The following is a 19,878-nucleotide window of genomic DNA, read 5'->3' as shown; positions in this document are numbered from 1 at the left end:
TTTAGTGATCAAATGCTCAAAAGTAGCGTTTCTTTTTGTTTGACTTGGTTGGCCGAAACTGCAACTTGTCAAGCTGAGCTGGATATATTCGGCTCTACTCTGCATCGTCTCTCCCTAACCGGAGATCTCTGGGCTGAGGTACGGACTGGCAATAATCGGATGTGAAGACATCAAAGGTCGGGGAATCAGTGTCATGAATGATGGATTATCGTGGACCAGAATGGCTTCGGGTCTTTTGATCTGAGCGCCGGTCAACATTTACATAGAAGGTCGCCCATAAAAGAATAACCAGCGCAAACTCGTCTGGAATGAGGAATCTGATGGCGCACACACACACACACATTCCGAAAATTCAGCAACCCATTCTGGTTATCGACAATGGACTCATATGCAACTAATCCTTATACTACATGGATTCTTCCCGAACTGCAAAACCGCCAGATACCTGGCAAGATACAACCCTGAACCCCTCTAAAAGAACATCCCGAATCACTGCCGCACACGGGGTAGAACCAGTTTCCCATGAGAAAAGATGACATTCTCGCACTCAAACCGGTCCGGAAGCCTGTCCCCACCTTCATGACGCATCGGGGGAATGGTGCTAGGGGTGTTGACGGAGCCGATCTCAAGCTCGAGCCTCTGGTTCGGGTCAAACAGAAAGGCCGCCGGGTACAGAGGCACGAGGACCGAGTAAACCTTCCCTTGCGTAACTTCGGAGCGTGCCATGGATTTCTGGGCCAGTACCTTCTCCTTCAGGAAGTCTTTGGCAACTTCATCCCGGTGCGAGAGACGGAAGTATCCTCGGGCGAAGGTGTCCATCGGCTCGCCGTGGTTCCCACGAAGCACGATCACGTTTCCGTCGGCGTCCACAGCCCGGAGGTAAACGAAGAGATCGAGATCCTTCGCCTGTGTAGACACTTCGAGCTCAAGGTAAGGGGATCCCAAAAGCTCAAAGGATTCCGAAAATGGGGATTCCAAGGAGAATTTGAGAGACTCTTTGAATCCAGCATAGGCAAAGGTCTCCTTGCTCCCGGATGGTAGGGCCAAGGACAACTTCTTCTCTGGGGTGAGGTAGAAACTGACATCCTCGGCGTCGGCCGGTGGGAAAGACACCTCATTCTCGCGGTAGAGAGTCTCCGTACCGTGGTGCTGTAGCAAGCGAATGCGAGGGACATCGAGCATGCCATTGGCCTTCTTGTCGAAGAGGAAGTGGTCCAAGAATTTCTTTTGCAGCGCAATGTGATCTGGCTCATAGAACGCGCCCAGATGGTTTCCGGTATGCATTTCCAACCATTTATATTGGGACGAGATGCCGTTGAAAGCGCGGATGTTGCCGGGTAAATGCAGCTCAGGGTCAGTCCAATTGCCCGCGGAGTAGAATGGCACTTCAATGTCCGACAGCTTGCGGACCTTCTCCAAGACCGCCCACGCACCGTCCGTGGGGTATTCTGTCAAGGTGAGCAGCTTGGGATAGTCCACACGGTTAGCGGCCAACTGTTCTTCTGTGAGCGTACCGTCCTGCCTTCCACCCTGGTAGGGAACCACGATATTGTGATACCAGTGGGACTGGAAGTTGTTGCTGTAAATTCCACCTCTTCGGGCCGCTTGGTACATACTGCATGCGGACTCGTATGACATGACACAGGCCAGATGCGGGGGTCTCTGCATTGAAGCCCAGTAGCCAACCATGCCGAAGTAGCTGATGCCGGAGAAAGCTACTTTCCCTGTACACCAAGGTTGGTCGGCAGCCCATTCGACGACATCATAGAGATCTGGCCAGCAAACTCAGTCCTGCTATCTCTCTGATTGCTTGGCTGAAATACCTTGTCCCTCTGCATCTGCTTGAATCTTTTCAGAGCGCTCCAGACCAAAGGGATCGAGTTTCCCTTGACTACCTCCAACGCCCCGCACATCAACGCGGAGCAGAGCATAGCCATATTCCCGACACTGCACACAATAATTAGGAACCAATTAGAATCGTTGGGAGAGTGGAGATTGCCCACGTACCCAGATTGTAGGCTCGCACAGCTCAAATGCAGCATCTGGCCCCAGTGGCTTGATGTGCTTGTACATTTCCGCGTAAATCGGGGTCTTGGGAAGTCCAAACGTGGACGCATGAATGTCCTTGCCATACGGTCCCATGCTACAGATCACGGGGGCCTGTTTACCCTCCTTAGAGGCGGCAAACGGTAGGAAGAGGTTGGCACACAATTCAACCCCATCCCGCATGGGGATATAAGTATGCTTTGAGCGAGTATAGCCCTCGACATCGGAGGTAGTGGTTTGATATTTCGAACGGGTAGACGCCATTTTGTATGAGAAAGTGATCAAGAATCAGTGTTATTCAAGTGCAATAGAGCAATAGGGACTCAGATGATTCGATCATAGGGTGGTACTGATGGGGTCTTTATAGGTATGCTACCATCCCATGTCGGATGCGATCGGCTGATGGGCCGTGTTCTGCTATGGACATTTGAGTGCATTAACTACAGATCGGGCCCACTCATCCGACGGGGTGAGAATCATGCTAGACTACCTAAAATTGAGTACTACACTCATATCTCCCAACGGGAACAAATTCCTTCAGAAGCTCAGGCCGTCCCGACTGGGTGCGCCGGCGCGCCGGATCGGGTTACCGGTAGTATGTATGCTCCACCATAGAAGATTTACAAACGGCGGGGTGAGTGTCATGCCCGAGTACACCGAATACTTGATTGACCTCTAGCAGAAAAGAGGATAACTCTGTATGCCGGTTCGCCACATAGCCGTGTGTGTACATAGTACAACTACTTTTCCCCACCCACCCCCCGCACCACCCCACTCACCCCGCCGGCGCGAACCCCACTCGGGGGAGGGATAGGGTTTGAGTCAGGTTATCCCACAGTACATAAAACTTACGCATGCGGTGCAGTGAGGTGGATGGCAGCCGGGTCATTGGAAGGCCCAGAGGCGATGAACTGCTATATATGTCATACTTTTAACTATCCGTTTCGCCCACAATGGGGCCACGCAGAAGCTACCGGTATTTAGTACCCAGTACCTCAACTCCAACACCAGCCTTTGAAAGATGTCTGCCAACGAGAATTTCATCAAACAGATCGTGGCAATCCGGCGCAAGCCCGATATGACCCGGAAGGAGTTTCTGAATCATCATTTCCAAGTCCATGGGACGATCTCCGATGCACCAGATGATCCTGATATCAAGCCACAGTGAGTTCTCTGGTTTCGTTGCTTGTCTCCAGCCGCTGGCTCCGTGAGGATACTCATATCAAACTAAAACATGCATATCAATCAAAAAACAGCAAATAGATCCAGATTCACCTTTTCGATGGTGCCTTTGGTGGGCGGCCGGATGCCTTCAATGCCAATCAGCCATGGGTTGGCCGGGATGATATCACCGAGCTGTACTTTTGGATCTGGGCGCATCTCAAGAATGTCTTCACTTCCGAGCACGTCAAGACGCACGTCAGGCCGGACGGGCTGAGCTTCAGCGATATTGCAGCGCCACTTCCTATCATGGCCCGCGAAAAGTCGCTACCCCTCCGGACGAACGAGAGACCTAGATGATGAGAACGGCCAAGTTCCCAAGGAAATCGGTATACAGCCCGAAGGAATGGACTTGGCTGCCTACTTTGGCGGCTCGAGCATGCCAACTTACCATCTGGCTTACAAGACCTTCCTCAAGGATCGCGCGTCAGTGACTGCCGTCCGCAAGGCGCAAAAGGCATTCTATGAGAACACGCAAGATGAGCTGAACCAGAGCGGGAGCTTTGTTGTGTTTGGGATCGAAGGGCTGATCATGGATATCGGGGCCAACACCCGTGTGAGTAACGGATTCAAGCGAGAACGAGCTCCCTGGGCTGACCTAAATCTTCATAGTTTGACCCGAGACGCGAACCAGAAATGCCAGATCTTTAGATAGCTACTAGTTTCTTGCAGATAGTAATCAAGTGAAGATCCCACTTACCGCTCAGAAGTTGTTGATCCGTCCCGAGTCCCCAACCAGTGATAAATACACTGAAAACGCGCTCTTCCATGCAGCGGGTCTAGCTCGCAAGATCACAAGATTGAGTGCTTGTTGATTTGCCTATAAGTACCGCGATCTGTTGCCATTACTGACGTGAAATAAGAAGGATCTGCATCTTGCTCTCTCGAGCTTGTATCAACCGTTCCTCTTGTCCACTTACTCCATTTCCCTGGACATAGTCATGGCCCAATCAAATCTAGTTTTCCCGTTGTGATAATAGCTGGACAACGCAAGAAAAGGCAAATTGATGTCAGCGGAAGCTCACAAGCTCACGGATTCCGAATAGTACCCACGCTTGTGGTGGTGTGCTTGCTTTCTCGCAAAGTGGTGTCAGAACCACACATGGTCCAGACTCGGACAGCTTGTCTTCTGTGCAAAGCCTCATTTTTTTCTCAAAAAAACAAAAACAACGGACAAGATGACCTTCTCATGAGCTCCGGAAAGTACGCAACGCTCTCAGCCAGTGGCCTTGCATCGGATGGTGGGAGCAATGATCCAACTGGAATCGTCCGCACCAGCGAGTCGTGAGCTCTGTTGGCGAAAAGCAATGCACATGATCCTGGTATACATTGCATGGTACCAAAGCATCTCCCTCTTAGCAGTGTGTTCTACATCCGATAGCACCATACGTCTCCCCCGCGCCATGAAAACCACAAGCACACTAAGACGAAAGCCCATGGACGATCTTTGGACTTGTGCGCACCTTGAGGCGCATCGGCGTCTAAGGTGACGAGAGTCACCGCTTAGCTGAGCTCAGTCGGGCTGTTGTCTTCGAATTTGTCGCCGACCAGAACCACTGAGTCCCACTTACGCTATTGATACATTCAGGAACCAGCGAGCCATAAGCTACCACGGCTAATGGCGATTGCACAACCCATAACGCTCAAGAACTCGATCTGAGGTCTCAAGGTAAAGCTTCGCGCCGCGTGCTTCCGTATATGAAGAGCCTTCTAGTTCCCTGTGGCTGCTTGGGACAAGTTTCTGACCACTCGGCGAATGTGGTAGCTTGGGCAAACGTATCCACGTGTCGATCAAGGGCCTCCGTGGTCCAGAAATCATTCGCCATGCGCTCTAGACCCTAACTCGTGTGCGAATCGCTGAAGATCAAGCCAGTGTCATCCACATTGGAACAGAGCAGAGGGAGTCTCTCCGTGATTGAAAATCCCCCAGCTCTTGATTTCGTCGTGTCACGAATGTCGACGAGATCATGTCATCCGATGAATTAACAGCGAGCGATTTAAGATCACGATGGGTAACGGCAGTCGTTCGTATTGCTCCACGATTGGTTCGAGCGACGTAATCATTCCAATTTCTCGGTATCAGCCTTCTACAATCAAACCATGAACCCATAGGTCATAATCATGGGCGTGAAAGGGCAAACAAAGTGTAGGAATTACGGTCCGGACTGCCGATGAGCAAGTGCTGAAGAAAGTCCGAAAAGCTGCATCTTCTACCCTGAGCAAATCAAGAATCCATAACTCTGAAGGTCAAAAACGACGACGGATGGGTGAGGCTGTACTCCGTTCTGTATGGCAGGATGTCTCAAGAAAGAAGGGATTGACATGCTGCAGGCTTGCCGTCCTTTTGTGAAAACTTCAATTCACCCCCCATCAATTTCTCCAAGAGGAAAGGAAGTCCCGCGGTAGAGGATGAGAGAACTTCGTCTCCTGGATCTGCAAATGATCGCAAAATTGCAAAGCTGCGTAGCCCGTGATGTCAGTTGCGTGCGCTTGATGCTGCCCTGGACCCCAGTCCAGGCTGACCGCATGACCAAGGTTTCAAGACATACGTGTAGATATGCGTCGAATCTCAGTGTGGTTTTGGCTTAAGACGATGGCCCGATGTAGCATGTGCTGTATCTTTTGAAGCAAAGGCTTTCGACACGTCCAATCTGTCCGACCTCGGTGGAATAGACTAGACCGTCGGCAGTCACACCCGCATTAGCTTCCAGTGGAGAATTGAGTTAGGCCAAAATAGCACACAGGTCATGCACTAGAATGCAGGAAAGTGTCTCATTGAAGGATGAGAGTTGCGGGAGAGGGAGGGGGTGATATGCATAAAGTACGGAGTGCTCGGGAAGTTAAGCTAGTGTCCGCAACCAAGCGGAGGGAGAGGAGACTCCCGTCTCAAGGACAGACTACCCAACTTAGTAAGTTACTCTACAGCTGACTACTACGGTAACCAACTAATTTCACTAAAACTACTTCCCAAACAAACATTATCCAAGCTACACTACCATGCGCATCAAGGACACACTAGCCAGTGGTTGAGTACGGATAATTCATCCCCATTGCTTCGATGAGTACTATTTAAAGCTGCTCCTGTATCTCGCCCGAAAAGGATAGAGGCTACAGCATGAGAATCACCATGATGCCTGCAATTTATGCAGTCTCGAGAGACCGGTTTTTGCATCCGCCCACTCAGCCTTATATTCGACCAAAGCTCGCTTGATATATCAAAAAGGCCACGGCATCGCCTGCAGGTCTACAGCAAGCCACAAGATAGCGCTTCATCTGATTTGCGCGTCAGACAGAGATGAAGTTCTTAGTCTGTCTGATAGCGTGTAGCCCACCAATCTGCTAATGCGCGTATGCGCCCTCTTTCTCAGCTACTCGAGTAAGACCCCGGTCATCATGCCTCCTAATTTCAACTCCCAATCCCCAAGCGGGGTTGACGGCAAGTGGTGTCTCGAAAGCCCAAGGTGCGGTGAAGAGACGCCGTCCATATATCTTGAGCTCGCATCTCGACATCTCCGTCGACTTTGCAGCCTTCCTCAACCCTCAATCAACATCTCCATCATGAAGAGGCCTACTTCTCTTCCCGTCTCTTTCACGGTCCAGGGGGTCACGATTCCAGCCCTCGGGTTGAGCACATTCCCTGGTGATGCGACCAACGAGAAGGTCAAGGATGTCGTGTTCAAGGGCCTGTTGTGCGGGTATCGCCACATTGACACAGCGGCCGCGTATTTGACCGAGCAGGCGGTAGGAGAAGGGATTGAAAAGAGTGGGCTTCCTCGAGAAGAGATCTTCGTGACTGCCAAGCTGTCAGTTCCCCTTCTCGTTGACACCGATCACAGTCTAATACGGATGAACTAGACCCCAAACGTGCCACGCTGCTAGCGATGTCGAGGGTGCTCTTGGTCGCACCTTGAGGGCGCTCAAGCTGGACTACGGTTAGTGTTTCATTGGCCTTGACAGCTGTTCAAAAAGACTGACCGCTGCTGCTACTGCTATGTATAGTGGACCTTTACCTCATGCACTGTACGATGAGGCTCGCCCCTTAATTAGCCAGGCAAATTATTGATCATCTGCTTCAGTTCCACATGCCCTGGTTAAAGGCCCCGAGTATCTGCCCCGGCAAGAGTGCGATGGAAAGGTACACGCTTGACATTCACAATCAGCTAAGCCGATGCTAACACGTCATATTTACCAGCCTGTGGTTGATCACTTTTTATCAAAGCGATATCCTGAAACCTGGCGTGCCATGGAACGGCTTGTCGACAATGGCAAAGCGAGACTCATTGGTATGAGAGTCACAAGTTAATTTGCCTTGACTACTTCTGACGTCACAAGGGGTCTGCAATTTCAACATTCTCAAACTCAACAGGTTGCTTCAAACGGCCCGAATCCGACCCGCTGTCAACCAGGTCGAACTCCATCCGTGAGTGGCTCATAGGGAAAAGAACTTCCTCGATTCTCAGTTAATCACTGGACAGTTATCTTCCACAGATCGATCTGCGAGAGTTTTGCAAAATGGAGGGAATTCATGTCATGGCTCATCAGCCGCTCGGGGGCAAGCCTTCGTTGCGTGATGGCCCGGATGCCCATCATATAAGACCATTGATAGATACGGATGTAGGTCCTCGTGCTTCAAAATGCTGGAAGGTCGAATGACTCAACTCGAATAGATTCTCCAGCTGTCTAGAAAGAACTTTCGGGGCCGGGCTCAGCTCATCCTCTCCTGGATCGTGCAGCAGAATATATCCGTGGTCCCCAGGACCACCCGGATCGCACATCTAATAGATAACATGAACCTGAAGCGGCTGACGAGCGACCAAATGCTTGGTATGGCGATGATCAGCAGGACGGTGGGAGAATTCCGTTTCTCGGACCCTCGCCACGAACTTGGATTTGATATATTCGATGAAAAGGAAGACCAGCCGGAGGTGGAATGGGACGACGACCCTTTGTTAAAAAGGTATCCCGAGCTTTTGACCTTCTAGCTCGGAGTCAAGTGTATAGCATTACATACTACATGGCCTTTTGTCTCCTGGATAGCACGAATGATATGTTCTTGTGGTTGGTTTCGGTTGTATTAGTAGCTGTATAGATCCCCGCGAAAGTTCTGCCTCAGGCACCCAAAAACCCCGCCCACGGGAGAAAAAAAAAGCTTATCGATTTAGTTATCGTCGCCGTCACCCGCAATTTCCCATCTTCCTTCCCCATTGACTCACTCTCGCAATTGAGCTTCCTCCCACCACGCATTCTACCCACCGTTACTTCCCCACACCTTTTCCAATTGAAAATTTGGTCGATCAATACAACCGCCATGACGGAATCCTACACCAACACGGACCTCCAAGGTGTCCTGCCCCTCATCGCACGAGGCAAAGTCCGCGATCTATACGAGGTGGACTCGAAGACTCTCCTCTTCATCGCGACGGACCGAATCTCCGCCTACGATGTGATCATGCAGAATGTAAACACTTTACAGCCCCCTCTTTCCCTTCCTTCCCCCTCCCCCTTCCTCAATCAAACCCCCCGCAACTCCATCAGCCACTAACCCAATGACCCCCCCGCGAAAAAAAAACAGGGCATCCCCAACAAAGGCATCCTCCTGACCCTCTGCACGCGCAAATGGTTCGAGATCCTGACGACGGCGCTCCCGACGCTGCGCACGCACTTCCTGACGCTGGACCTGCCGCCGCAGATCCCGGTGGCACTGCGGCCCGTCCTGCAGAACCGGAGTATGCAGGTGCGCAAGCTGCGCATCCTGCCCATCGAGGCGATCGTGCGCGGCTACATCACCGGCTCCGCCTGGAAGGAGTACCAGACGCACGGCACAGTGCACGGGATCGCCGTCGCCGCCGGCCTGCGCGAGAGCGAGGCCTTCCCCGGCGGGCCCATCTACACCCCCAGCACCAAGGCGGAGCTGGGCGAGCATGATGAGAACATTCATCCGGATAAGGGTATGTCTTTCCTTTTCTCACTGGGACTATCGATGAAAGAAGGTGGGTGGAAAATGGGGGTGAATGCTGACGCGGTCACAGCCGTCGAGATCGTGGGCGAGCCGTACGCGTCCACCATTGCGTCGCTGTCGGTGCAGCTGTACAAGATCGCGCACGAGTACGCGCTGACGCGGGGCGTGATCATCGCCGACACCAAGTTCGAGTTCGGCGTCGATGAGGAGACCGGCGAGGTGGTGCTGGCCGATGAGGTGCTCACGCCGGACTCGTCGCGGTTCTGGCCCAAGGACTCGTACGAGGTCGGCAGGGGCCAGGCCAGCTTCGACAAGCAGTTCCTGCGCGATTGGTTGGTCCAGGAGGGGTTGAAGGGCAAGGAGGGGGTTGCGATGAGTGAGGAGGTCGTGCAGAAGACCAGTGAGAAGTACCGTGAGGCGTGGGAGCGGATCACCGGTGGGGAGAACTGATTCTTTCTCCTTCACGTAGTATCTTAAGTATATAGTCAACGCAAGCAGATACTGCTCGCTCATAAACTCCCAGAGTAGAAAAAAGGGATATATAATCAAATTTTCCCAATGTACATTTCATAGTGGTGGTATCAATCTATCATTTTTTTGGGGGGGGGGGGGGGTGGTTAATTCCATTCATCACGCAGTCCCTTCAGTCCCTTACCCTTATTCTGGCCCTTGGGCGCCGGAGAAGGAGCCGCGGGAGCAGTTTGATCCTCCCTCGGCGCCGACTCCGACCCCGACCCCAACCCCGACGACGACGGTTCGCTATCACCAATCCAGTTCGTGCGCACGCCCTCATCGACCTCCAACGCATCCGCCCCACAGATGCGCCTCTCCTCCTCAATCTCCGCCTCACTCATCCCATTCGTCGCCCAGATCCTATGAATCCGCAGATCATAGGGCCCCTCCACGCGATCCGTCAACCCGATCCCGATACTCTTCACGCGCTGCCGCAGGATCGACGTCTGCGGCTCGACCACCAGCCCGAAATTCGTGCGCACGAACGCGTTGAACGGCAGGAGGATCGTCTCCCACCCCGTCGCGTCCGCCGCCGCCCCGGACGTCGTCGCACTGTTCGATGCCGAGATGATCGTCGATTCCGGCGGCACGTCCGACAGCGCGGCCGGGATGATGCCCTGCGGGTAGAGCTTTTCGGCGAGCTCGGGCGATTCTTCGGTGGCGGTAGCAGTGGTGGTGGCGGTGGTGAAAGGCGAGAAGGGATCTCGGTCCGACAGCTGCTGCTGCTGCTGCACGCGGTGGTGGCGGGTGTACAGGCGGTGTTGGTGGATATCGGTCTCGATGATCGAGTCGGTCTGGATGTTGACCGTGTAGCGACGGCCGTCGGATTTCACGCGCAGCGCGAGGTAGGCGTACGGGTCGACATCCCAGAAGAGTCGGCCGAAGAGCCAGAAGCCGCGGTCTTGGTTGCGGAAGGCGGCGTAGCCTGTTTGGACAGAACGTCAGATTTCTGGGTCCCCAGACATTTTGTGAGAAAAGGGAAAACGCGGTGTGTCTGAGAGGGACGCTCGCGTGCAAGCGGCTGACGTACCGGTTCTCTCGACGCGCCAGTTCTGTGGCAACTTGGTGGAAATGCTTCCGTGGAAACGAGCGTGCGCCGGGCTGCTCGTCGCCGGATCGGCGGGAATATGGTCCAGGCTGGCGGTGCTGTAGCCCCCGACGGCGCGGTCGGCCATGGTCTTGCAGCCGGCAACGGTGGAGGCATCTTCGAAGTCGAGGAGGACGTAGGGTTTGGTCGGAGTGTGAAGGGCTTCGGAGTTCCAAGCTAGAAGGCAGCTGGAATTAGTAACTATTCAATCGCCCTCGCTGATAATGTGGAGATAACGACAGCGAAAACGCACCGATTCTGGAGACGCGGCTAAGCTCATCTATGCTGCGCTTGAAAAAGCCCGAGGGCTTCGCGGCCAGACATCTGGCCGTGGGGATCATTGTGATTGGGGAAGTAGGTACAATCACGGTGGTTGAGGTTCAATGCAGACGCCGTGTCCCATCAAGAAATTGTAGCTGGGGCGAAGAAAGAATGTCGAGCTCGCCGCCGGCATGACGTCGGAGACGAACATCCGAGGTGATACGGTGCCTGAGGCGGGACGCTCACCGCTCCCTCGACCGCTTTGCTCGATGTATGGCAGTGGCTCGCTTCAACTGGGAATGGCGATAACCTCACTACGACTGTATCAATTGCAGTCTTAGAAGAATGAAGCTCGTCGCTGAGAGAAATTTGACTGAAAATTTGGACTGCAGTGACGGGCGATTGGATTATTCTATACAGCAACCAGATGACGAAATGTTGTACTCGCTCATGCAACCCGCTCCTCGATGCCATCCTGCAAGAACCCGCAACAGACCATGATATGCTATAATTTGCCCAACCCCATCTAACGCCCAGCTTTATCCATAAATATGTACAACCTTATAATCTCTCCAGGAAAGTTGGTGAAATCAATGACAACGAGTCATGTGAACAAAGGGGGGGCCCCGAGCAGAAGCGACGAAAGTGCATGACAATAAAGTTGCTGCAGATGCAGGTGGGTATGTAAAGCAAGGGAAACAAAACAGAAGAAATTGAGAGTCACATGTGGGATTAATGGTAGTATGTACGTGAAAAGAGTATACGTTAGGCTCTGACACGCCTGGCATCGAAGTACTTCAGACTCAATGCGGTGTCATTCATGCCAACGATAGGAGCTGCATCTTCGAGAAGCTCCCATGGACGCACAGGGTATGCACCAATGGCCCGCCCGCGGTACTGAACCCGAAGATGACTTGCAATGCAATTGACACCTTCGCTCAGTCCAGCAGAGAGCCCCGATGGTACTGCAGTGGACGATTGTTGCGGCGTCTGTTGACCATAGGCTAAGCTTCCCGATGGTGTTGGGGTAGAGCCGCCAGCGGCAGGAGACGGTAGAGACGTGGGTTGAGGAGGATTGGAGCTGTCCACTATGGGACCGAGAAGGTAAAGAAATCTAGAATCGTTCTGGAATTGAAGGAAGGGCGGACATTTTTCCCTGAGGAACCGCGCACACTGCTGCCGTGCCTCATCCGGGAATATGTCAACAAGGCAAGCAGCAACATCAAGTGCATGGGTTTGCAGCAGAATCCCAGGACACGGCCGGTAGCTCTCCACTGGTTTGGGTTGAGGGAAATAATCAGCTGACGGGTATAGACGAAGGACACGGTTCGGAAGACGGGCCAAGGAGATGCAGAAGATGGAGATCAGTAGGCGAGTCTGCTCTGGTAAGCCATGAGATCTAGGCGCCAGTCCCGGCGTGTTGAACGATGCGCGGTGAATGACAACTATCCGAAGCAAGGCAGAGAACCAGAAGGCCAGGCTTCTCTCGAAAGACGGGCTAGCTTGGTTTGTCGGACGTGCATCTCCGGTACCAGTATGATTCGCTTGCATTGCCACAAACTTCTGGAGCAGGAACTCCATCTTCTCAACAAGCACAGGCACAATGGTCGGTACCCCAGCTTCAGGAATGCAAGGGGCTAGCTTCTCAATCATTGTCAAGTAGAGCCTTGCAGTCTCGATCGATTGGAGACTATCCGAATTTTCCTCGAACATGGGGATAGAGAAGAAAGCCCTTTCAGCCCGCTCCCGAATTTGTTGAATAGCATCATGGCTCATCAAGCTCACTAAGCCATACCAATGATCCTTGTGAGATTTGGTATCTGCCACTGCGGCTTTGAACATCACATCCACGATGCCGTTGTTGTCTTGGCCAGCAGCTTCTGCGTTGAACAAGAGCTGAAGCTTGAGTTGACAAAAGGGAAGAGAAAAATCGTTGTTCATGCGGATGACTTCCTCGGCCTCAGGTGTGGTCTTATCGCTTGCATCCGAGTCGAAGCCCAGAAGGCTGTCGAGTGCCTTCTGCAGTAAAGCTGTGGATGCTGTGTGTTGGCCAATAAACTTCTGCAAACAACCCTGAACGATGCGTTCCGGATTTTGTGTAAGGAGAAGCTGAAGCAGCACGGTTGCGCACTCCGTGAGGTCATCCCTTCTGGACCCATATATGGCATCAGCGCTCTCGGACCGGATCAAAGGTATGGCATCACGGATTATGTCAAGGCTTTCTTCGGGATATTTAGCAAGGAACTCCTGCTGCGCGAGTCGAAACCGATAGGTAACCATATCTGCGAGACGACTTTGGTCGTGCTTTGGCGGAACAAGGAGTTCGAAGAGATCCAGCTTCAACTCTGCGACGCTAGGGATTACTGCGACGACCTTCTCCGACTGAAGGAGCTTCTTGACCAGGGTAACGAAGGCATGGATAGTAACACATCCGACACCGATGAGAGGGGGGAGGATCCGCGCCATCGTTGATCTGGTTTGAGACTTCAAAAGTCCACACACCCATCGTACTAGCATAGCATCGAATCGCTTGGGATGGAAAGTTCGAAGGTAAGCCATATACCGACATATTTCATTCGCTGAAAGTTTCTTGTGGCCGTCCTGAAGGGCTTTGGTAAGCGAGGCGAAGGATGTGTCCATGGTGGACTCGTCCATCCCACCACCAGAGAGAAGCGTTTGATCAAGCTTCTCCTGAAACAAGGAATCGATCTGGCCGGTAGACACCGAGATATGGTCGGAGAGTGGAGAGGGAGCCGCCACAGCCGCTCTATTCTCGATCCGAGCAAGGTCCTGACGAAGCAGTGCAACGGTATTGAACTCGCTGGGCACTCGAAGACCCAGCTCTATCAACGAGAAAATCAGGTCCAGGCTGGGGGCACCAAACCTTTTCAGACGGACATAAGATTCAACGAGGCCCTTGAAGAGATCATGCACAGCACTGATCACACAGAATGTGTCAAAGTGATAGTTGACCGTGTCTGCAACCGAGGCGAGCACGATACTATTGTCGCAGGTAGTTGCCTGCTTGAGTACGTCCGCAAGCATTGACAGATCTCCAAAGCCTTCAAGGATCTCTCGAATAATGCAAAATTCGGCAGGAGTTAGTGCAGATATTCCCGAGTCGGATAATAACGGGATGTTGCTATATTTCCTGGAAGGGACGTGAGTCTAGGAACGAGATGCAGAAGTTTGGCAAGAGAACATACCTGCCTGGTTTGCGATAATGCCCAGCTACACCACGTCGGATCCAAAGACCAATCTCAGACCTGACAGCCCATGTCAACTCGGCAGGGAGGGACAAGTTAGTTTTCAGCAAACCACTCCTCTCTGATCCGAAAATGTGGGGAAGTCGCCCAGCAATTGACATTTGGAGCTTTGCAATAATGGAATTTTCTTCCTCAAGGGAGAATCCTGCACGATCAATCAACATGTTTCGAAGATTACGAACATGTTCGGATAGACGGTGTGATGGAAGTTGGATCAAAAGGCGGAGTTCGCTCGATATAACCTACATGTTGTCAGCTCAAAGTCCTCAATGATTAGGCATATGAGTGTTTCTAACCTGATCTTCAGACGCAGGACTATTTGCAAGTCCCTTGGCCATCAGCCATTGCAAGTACCTGCCAACGGAGAATGTCTGAGACCTAACAAGCTCTGAAAAGATATGATATATGTGTTCCATGTTGAGTCGGCTGTTGCCGTCGAGGCCTGCTACGAAACTGAGTATGTGAGTTTCAATGTCAAGTCCGGACATCTTCCACTTCCGTAGTAGGCGAACGCTGGTATAGACTCGGCGAGACCCATGCCGAAACGGGGTTGCTGCCCATTCGAGGAGTTTGGAGACTAGAATAGTCTTGTCATCGACAGCGTCCAGGCATGCGGAAGCTGTGGCAGGTACGTCATGTGCGGAGCGAAGTGAATCAAAAAGCGAGATGACCTTTTGCTGAGGTAGCCGAACTTTTGCTTCGTGTTGACTCTTCGAAAGCTGAACACGACTGTTGCGCTCCACCAAGTTATGGAACATGGTCTGATCTGGCGTTTCCTTCAAGTTCAAGCACGACGAGATCAAGTCCTTGTATGTCGTCCAGGAATTTGGAAGGATTAAAGATGATGTATGCTCCAAGACCAATCGTCTTATACAGCGGGACAACCGATCAATCAGCGGCTGAAGGGTTTCGTGATGGCCGGAACTCTTGATCTTTCGAATATGTCAGTCGAACAAGGATAAGAAAACATGGGATTGCAATATTTACCTGTCGCAGTTTCTCAAGCAGGACCTCCGCCAACTTCCGACCACGTTTCCTGTAACGCATGATATTACTCCAATATATGCCAAGCATCAAGAGCCAAACAGGAATGGTGTTGAGCGAGGCGTTTTCCAACGACAACAAGAACCAGCTAAGATACTGATCATGGTCGAGCAAGCGTTCGAAGAAGAGCCGTGATGTAAGGCTGACTCTGTACAACAATTAGTAACGCGCGATCAGGCTTCAAGCGAGAAATGTTGAACAATATTGACGTACGCATAAGTCATCTTCACCTTCCAGTCCGCAGCACCACAAATACCGACGACTCCGTCCAGAAACTGCTGAACGGTAGCAGTCCAGTCACGAACCCATTTGGACTCCAAGCCCAGCGCGAGTGCGCCGCTTGTGCCCTTCCTTTTGAACGCACGAATTTCGTTGGCACCAACACATCTGGCCAGCCATATGGCACGAGGGACTGGGATCCATTTGCCTAAGCATTGGTCGAGAAGCACTTTGCCCCGAATACCATGAGGAATCGTCCGACTCAGCCTGCGCAGGGGCACAGATGGATTAGCAAGATCCCGAAGCCAAGCTTCGCGCTTGTTATCCGTCAGAGTCACCCGAGGGGGTGGCTTGAAGCTCGACGGAGCCGTGACCATATTGTGGCTTTGTCTCTTCTCAAGGGCAGCAGCAAAGACGGAAGAAAGCATCTGCAAACCTGATCGGTGCTTCAACTGGGCATAAAGCGACGGCCGTGCAGTGTTGGACTCATTCTGGGACACCTGCGTGCGGTCATAGTGTCCTTGCTTCGCCGTGTGCTCATTAAGAACATCTTCCGGGTGGTTGCCTGTCCATGGGGAAAAGTCCGCAACTTCTGTGAAGTTGGGTCAGAATACCCTCTATCTGTAAAAGCTGGATGAGTCAACTTACTCTCTCCCTTGATTTTGGGTGCAATCGTAGGCACCTCAATGCGATACGGTGTGGTTTTGACTTCCTTGACCGGTGCAATTTCAGCAATCTTCGGGGCATCGGTTGCCGGTGTCTCATGAGGAGTATACTTCCAAGGGAGGAGAGGTAAAGGAGGCGGAGACGAGGAGGTCTTCCCTTGTACGGTAACATCGTCATCTTTAAACTCGACAGCTCCAGTCGTCTCCGACAGCAGAGCTTGGAACGACCATGCCGGCCGCCCTCGCCAAGTCAATGATTGTGGTTTGGCAGTCGCGGTCCCCGGAGTGGTTCTCGCTTCACCACCACTCGCCGGTGCCGGACTCCCTGTTGCCGCATAGGCTCCTGATGTCACATCCAATTTCAGCCGCTTGGCTGGCGGCTCACTCTCTTGCGCATCTCCGGGAATGGTTGTGAGGTCGATGACTGCCGGCTGTCGGGGGAGCGATGACGGTATGGGCATTGGCGGCTTCTCCGACTGAGGCTCGGACTGACTGAGCGCTTGGAAGGCCTCAACGCGTCCTAGGCCGTTATTGGGAGCGCGCATCGAGCGACTCCACGGCTGGACGCCGGCAGAAGGATGGGGTATCATCTTAGCGTCATGATGTATCTCAGCGTCGGATTTCTGGTCATTGGAGTAGCGCGGTGGGTGAAGACGGGTTGAACGCTCGCCTTAGGCTCAGATGGAGTCGTGGTATTCAGTTGTTCAGAGAGTCCGAGGGGAAGGTCGGAAGAGGTGACAATAAATTTCACATTCGGGCTTCCAATCTGAGACTCCCTAGGGTGTGGAGTTGAGTGGACGATCCAAGACCGAGCGGCTATACTGATCACGGTAACCGTCGGGGACCGGGGGTAAAGGTGAGAGAGGAGTATTGTACTGTACTTTTGGGGGGGGCGAGAGGCGGAAGGCTGCAGGTGGATCTGTCCGCTAGGAGACAATAGCGACTGAACAAAAGTCTGGGGATTATAGGAGTAAAGGGGGAACAAAGAAGAAGAAGAAGAAGAAGAAGAAAGTCAGAGGAAGGGGAATTGGGAAATCAGGAAACTCGAATCAGAATGGAAATGCTAAAGGATAAGAAGGTAAAAGGGTAATGAATGCTAATGCTATTATGGGGGGGAGGAGGCGACCGAACAGGAAAAGAGCCGAGTACGGCGACCGAGAGAGTTGACTTGGATCTCCAGATAGAGAGATAACGTAAGGAGGGACCAACTGGCATCAGCTTATGGTGGAGAGCAGACTGAACATGTAATCTTACCGGATCGACACCCGTCGACCACGGAGATTGATGGGAAGAATGGGAAGAATGGGGAGAACGGGGCTGTGATACCGCGATTTTACCGGCCTTGACTTCGGACGAGTGAGAAAACCAACTCTCCCCCTGCACGCGTACGTACGGCAATTACACGGAGTACTTACTTTGTACTGTACAGTAAGTACCAGTCGGTTATCTGCCTCCAACTTATCGTCTCTCTCTCTCTCTCTGCCTCTCTATCTCCGGATTCAGATGGCTGAGGGATCCATCACTTTGTGTCCATTTGCTCTTCTTACGTATCTACGGGGTATCTGAACTTCGGAACTCAATCCGATCCAAGATCCATGACAATCGAGCGATTCGATGCATCCAACATTTTCCTCATAGAGTCTCATTCATCATCCATCCCATTCATGACTCGGATATCCTCTCCTATTCTAGACGACTAATGGCCGGACAGTGATGGATCTGGGTCATCGAATAGCCCCCGTGGGATTCCAAGCCCCATTTTTAACAAAGGGTTCTCTTGGCATCATTTGATGGGATGACCACAGCACACTCACTGGATCGGCCTGCTTGTCTGCACATCCACGCGATTAGCTGATGATATCGCGGCATATGACCCCATTCTTTAATCAACGGGATCGGACATGGTCAGGGCCAGTCGCAAGCAAGATACACACACAGTTGAATGCTCAGTACCTAGTTCAGGAGGGTTCAACCACAAGGAGCCTGGCACAAACGACTTTCTCCAACAGGCTAGCCTAATCATCTTCCGCAGATCTTCCCCCTGGCGTGCGCTAATCCCTGCGCCCATACGGAGAGTACTGTCTTCGCGGTATCTGAAGCACTGAACCTGCTGCCATCAGCACAGCAGGTGCTGTACATACGGAGTAAGCTGGGTGATACGTGTACGGAGTACATATGAGCCCACATGGGATGGGGAAGAGCTGCAAAAGGAGGAGGAAAGAAGCACTCATAGTATGATGCACCACAGACTCCGTACCACGTACCTATCACCTACTACATACCTACTACCTACTGCCAGACTACGTGGGCAGTCAAAAAGACAGTGAGTGCATACTGGGCTAGGATGATTCTGAACTGGGGATGAAATCTTTTCCTCGGGTTGTCCTACTTCCGAACATTCGGTGAGCGCATCTGGGATCTTCAAATGTGCCAGTAAACCATCTAGCCTACCTAGGCTATCGCGTAGTGTGCCTGTGCCCTGACCGGCTGAAACCGACCCTACGCCCAGAACCTATAATGGCAAATGCCCGGTTACCCACGATAATCATCATTATTCTGTGTCTCCTGGACTCTTATCGAATGAAAGCTGCAATTCTAAGTATTCTGCAACTCCTCTTTTTTGAACTGCTACTCAGAGATGAATCCACCTCACTCCATTCATTGTGGGCCACAGATTTCTCCAATTTAGCCATCGGGCTCTGTGACCCATTTCCCGGGACCGATTGCCGTCCGAGGGGTTTGGAAACAGTCAAGGACTCAAGAGTCCCGTCAAGACTCTAGAGAACCTTTCTGGGAACGGGGTGTTGGCGGCTTGGCCCTCTCAAGTGGCATGATATTGTGTGGTATGATGGATGCACCATTTTCATCTGGTCATCCTTCTCCGCACTTTATCCCAATTCCATGGCTAACTAACCACCACAGTATATTCTGTCGATCTTCCTTCCTCCCACTAACCGGTATGGCCTAATTCTCACGTGGTCCGTTCTCTCTGTTCAGTATTCCGTACAATGTCTACGTAGTAGGACCCATTTATCCCCAGATCTCATCTTCACCTGAGCAGCACACAACATCACGCACCATCCATGTAATGATCGAGAACCGAACCAGAGGCCCAAGTGTCCTTTTGGTCGCCGGAGGGAGTAATTTATTGCCCGAGATTTGCCAAAGCACAGACCGGGATCCTCCCACCATTAACCCATTCATTCTCTGACAGAACAATCACCATCTCAGCGACCTGCAGGATGCAGTCCTACGCAGTCGGATCAGATTTGGGTCTCGACAAGCGCCTCCGGAGGTGTCATTGTCACACAAATACATAGTGACTTACAGTCCCAATCCGGATGAACCCCGGAGAAGGCGCATTTCAATGCTTTGGCCACACTTGCGGATCAGCTCCACGTCAGTGACTAAGCTTCGTATCTGTCATTTGAAAAAGATGTACCGATAGAATAGGTATGCTTCTTATTCCGCGATAGATAAGTCGGTCTCAGGTAGTACAAGACATTAAAACAAGAGGACCGTGCATTTCCATTCTACGTGATAACCAGTCAAGGCTCAAGGACCAGAAGACAGCACTTGAGTTGCCTTACATTTGGG

The 19,878-nt window shown here is 52.1% G+C and overlaps 6 protein-coding genes across 6 annotated transcripts; 3 read left to right on the top strand and 3 right to left on the bottom strand.

The window, feature by feature from the left end:
* Positions 1–489: 489 nt before the first annotated feature.
* On the bottom strand, positions 490–2,349 carry BO72DRAFT_430417 (CocE/NonD family hydrolase; the record flags this gene model as incomplete). The annotated part of the gene is made up of 3 exons (XM_040943107.1): positions 2,008–2,349; positions 1,824–1,947; positions 490–1,772 (listed from the first exon to the last, which is right to left on the bottom strand). The coding sequence occupies exons 1-3, from the start codon at positions 2,308–2,310 to the stop codon at positions 490–492; spliced, it is 1,710 nt and encodes a 569-aa protein (XP_040800718.1). The 5' UTR covers positions 2,311–2,349.
* A 781-nt stretch (positions 2,350–3,130) lies between these two features.
* On the top strand, positions 3,131–3,936 carry BO72DRAFT_448694 (uncharacterized protein). The gene is made up of 2 exons (XM_040944848.1): positions 3,131–3,823; positions 3,880–3,936. The coding sequence occupies exons 1-2, from the start codon at positions 3,614–3,616 to the stop codon at positions 3,916–3,918; spliced, it is 249 nt and encodes an 82-aa protein (XP_040800717.1). The 5' UTR covers positions 3,131–3,613; the 3' UTR covers positions 3,919–3,936.
* Positions 3,937–6,242: 2,306 nt separating this feature from the next.
* On the top strand, positions 6,243–8,307 carry BO72DRAFT_448693 (aldo/keto reductase family protein). Its single transcript, XM_040944847.1, has 8 exons — positions 6,243–7,070; positions 7,123–7,199; positions 7,267–7,287; positions 7,344–7,402; positions 7,460–7,550; positions 7,600–7,687; positions 7,743–7,881; positions 7,935–8,307. Exons 1-8 carry the CDS (start codon positions 6,661–6,663, stop codon positions 8,247–8,249), a joined length of 1,200 nt encoding a protein of 399 aa, XP_040800716.1. The 5' UTR covers positions 6,243–6,660; the 3' UTR covers positions 8,250–8,307.
* A 152-nt stretch (positions 8,308–8,459) lies between these two features.
* Positions 8,460–9,761, top strand: BO72DRAFT_448691 (phosphoribosylaminoimidazolesuccinocarboxamide synthase). Its single transcript, XM_040944846.1, has 3 exons — positions 8,460–8,725; positions 8,840–9,215; positions 9,297–9,761. Exons 1-3 carry the CDS (start codon positions 8,576–8,578, stop codon positions 9,674–9,676), a joined length of 906 nt encoding a protein of 301 aa, XP_040800715.1. The 5' UTR covers positions 8,460–8,575; the 3' UTR covers positions 9,677–9,761.
* Positions 9,762–9,827: 66 nt separating this feature from the next.
* BO72DRAFT_486573 (CIA30 family protein) lies at positions 9,828–11,402 on the bottom strand. The gene is made up of 3 exons (XM_040947943.1): positions 11,080–11,402; positions 10,770–11,003; positions 9,828–10,664 (listed from the first exon to the last, which is right to left on the bottom strand). The coding sequence occupies exons 1-3, from the start codon at positions 11,165–11,167 to the stop codon at positions 9,844–9,846; spliced, it is 1,143 nt and encodes a 380-aa protein (XP_040800714.1). The 5' UTR covers positions 11,168–11,402; the 3' UTR covers positions 9,828–9,843.
* Positions 11,403–11,720: 318 nt separating this feature from the next.
* On the bottom strand, positions 11,721–17,093 carry BO72DRAFT_127028 (mediator of RNA polymerase II transcription subunit 12). Its single transcript, XM_040939058.1, has 6 exons — positions 16,265–17,093; positions 15,611–16,208; positions 15,341–15,545; positions 14,650–15,285; positions 14,294–14,595; positions 11,721–14,238 (listed from the first exon to the last, which is right to left on the bottom strand). The coding sequence occupies exons 1-6, from the start codon at positions 16,869–16,871 to the stop codon at positions 11,853–11,855; spliced, it is 4,734 nt and encodes a 1,577-aa protein (XP_040800713.1). The 5' UTR covers positions 16,872–17,093; the 3' UTR covers positions 11,721–11,852.
* Between the last annotated feature and the right edge of the window lie 2,785 nt (positions 17,094–19,878).

This window comes from Aspergillus fijiensis (assembly GCF_003184825.1).
Source record: "Aspergillus fijiensis CBS 313.89 unplaced genomic scaffold BO72scaffold_27, whole genome shotgun sequence".
Classification (NCBI taxonomy): Eukaryota; Fungi; Ascomycota; class Eurotiomycetes; order Eurotiales; family Aspergillaceae; genus Aspergillus; species Aspergillus fijiensis.
Note: the sequence above shows the minus strand (reverse complement) of the source record. Positions and strands in the feature narration are given on the sequence as shown.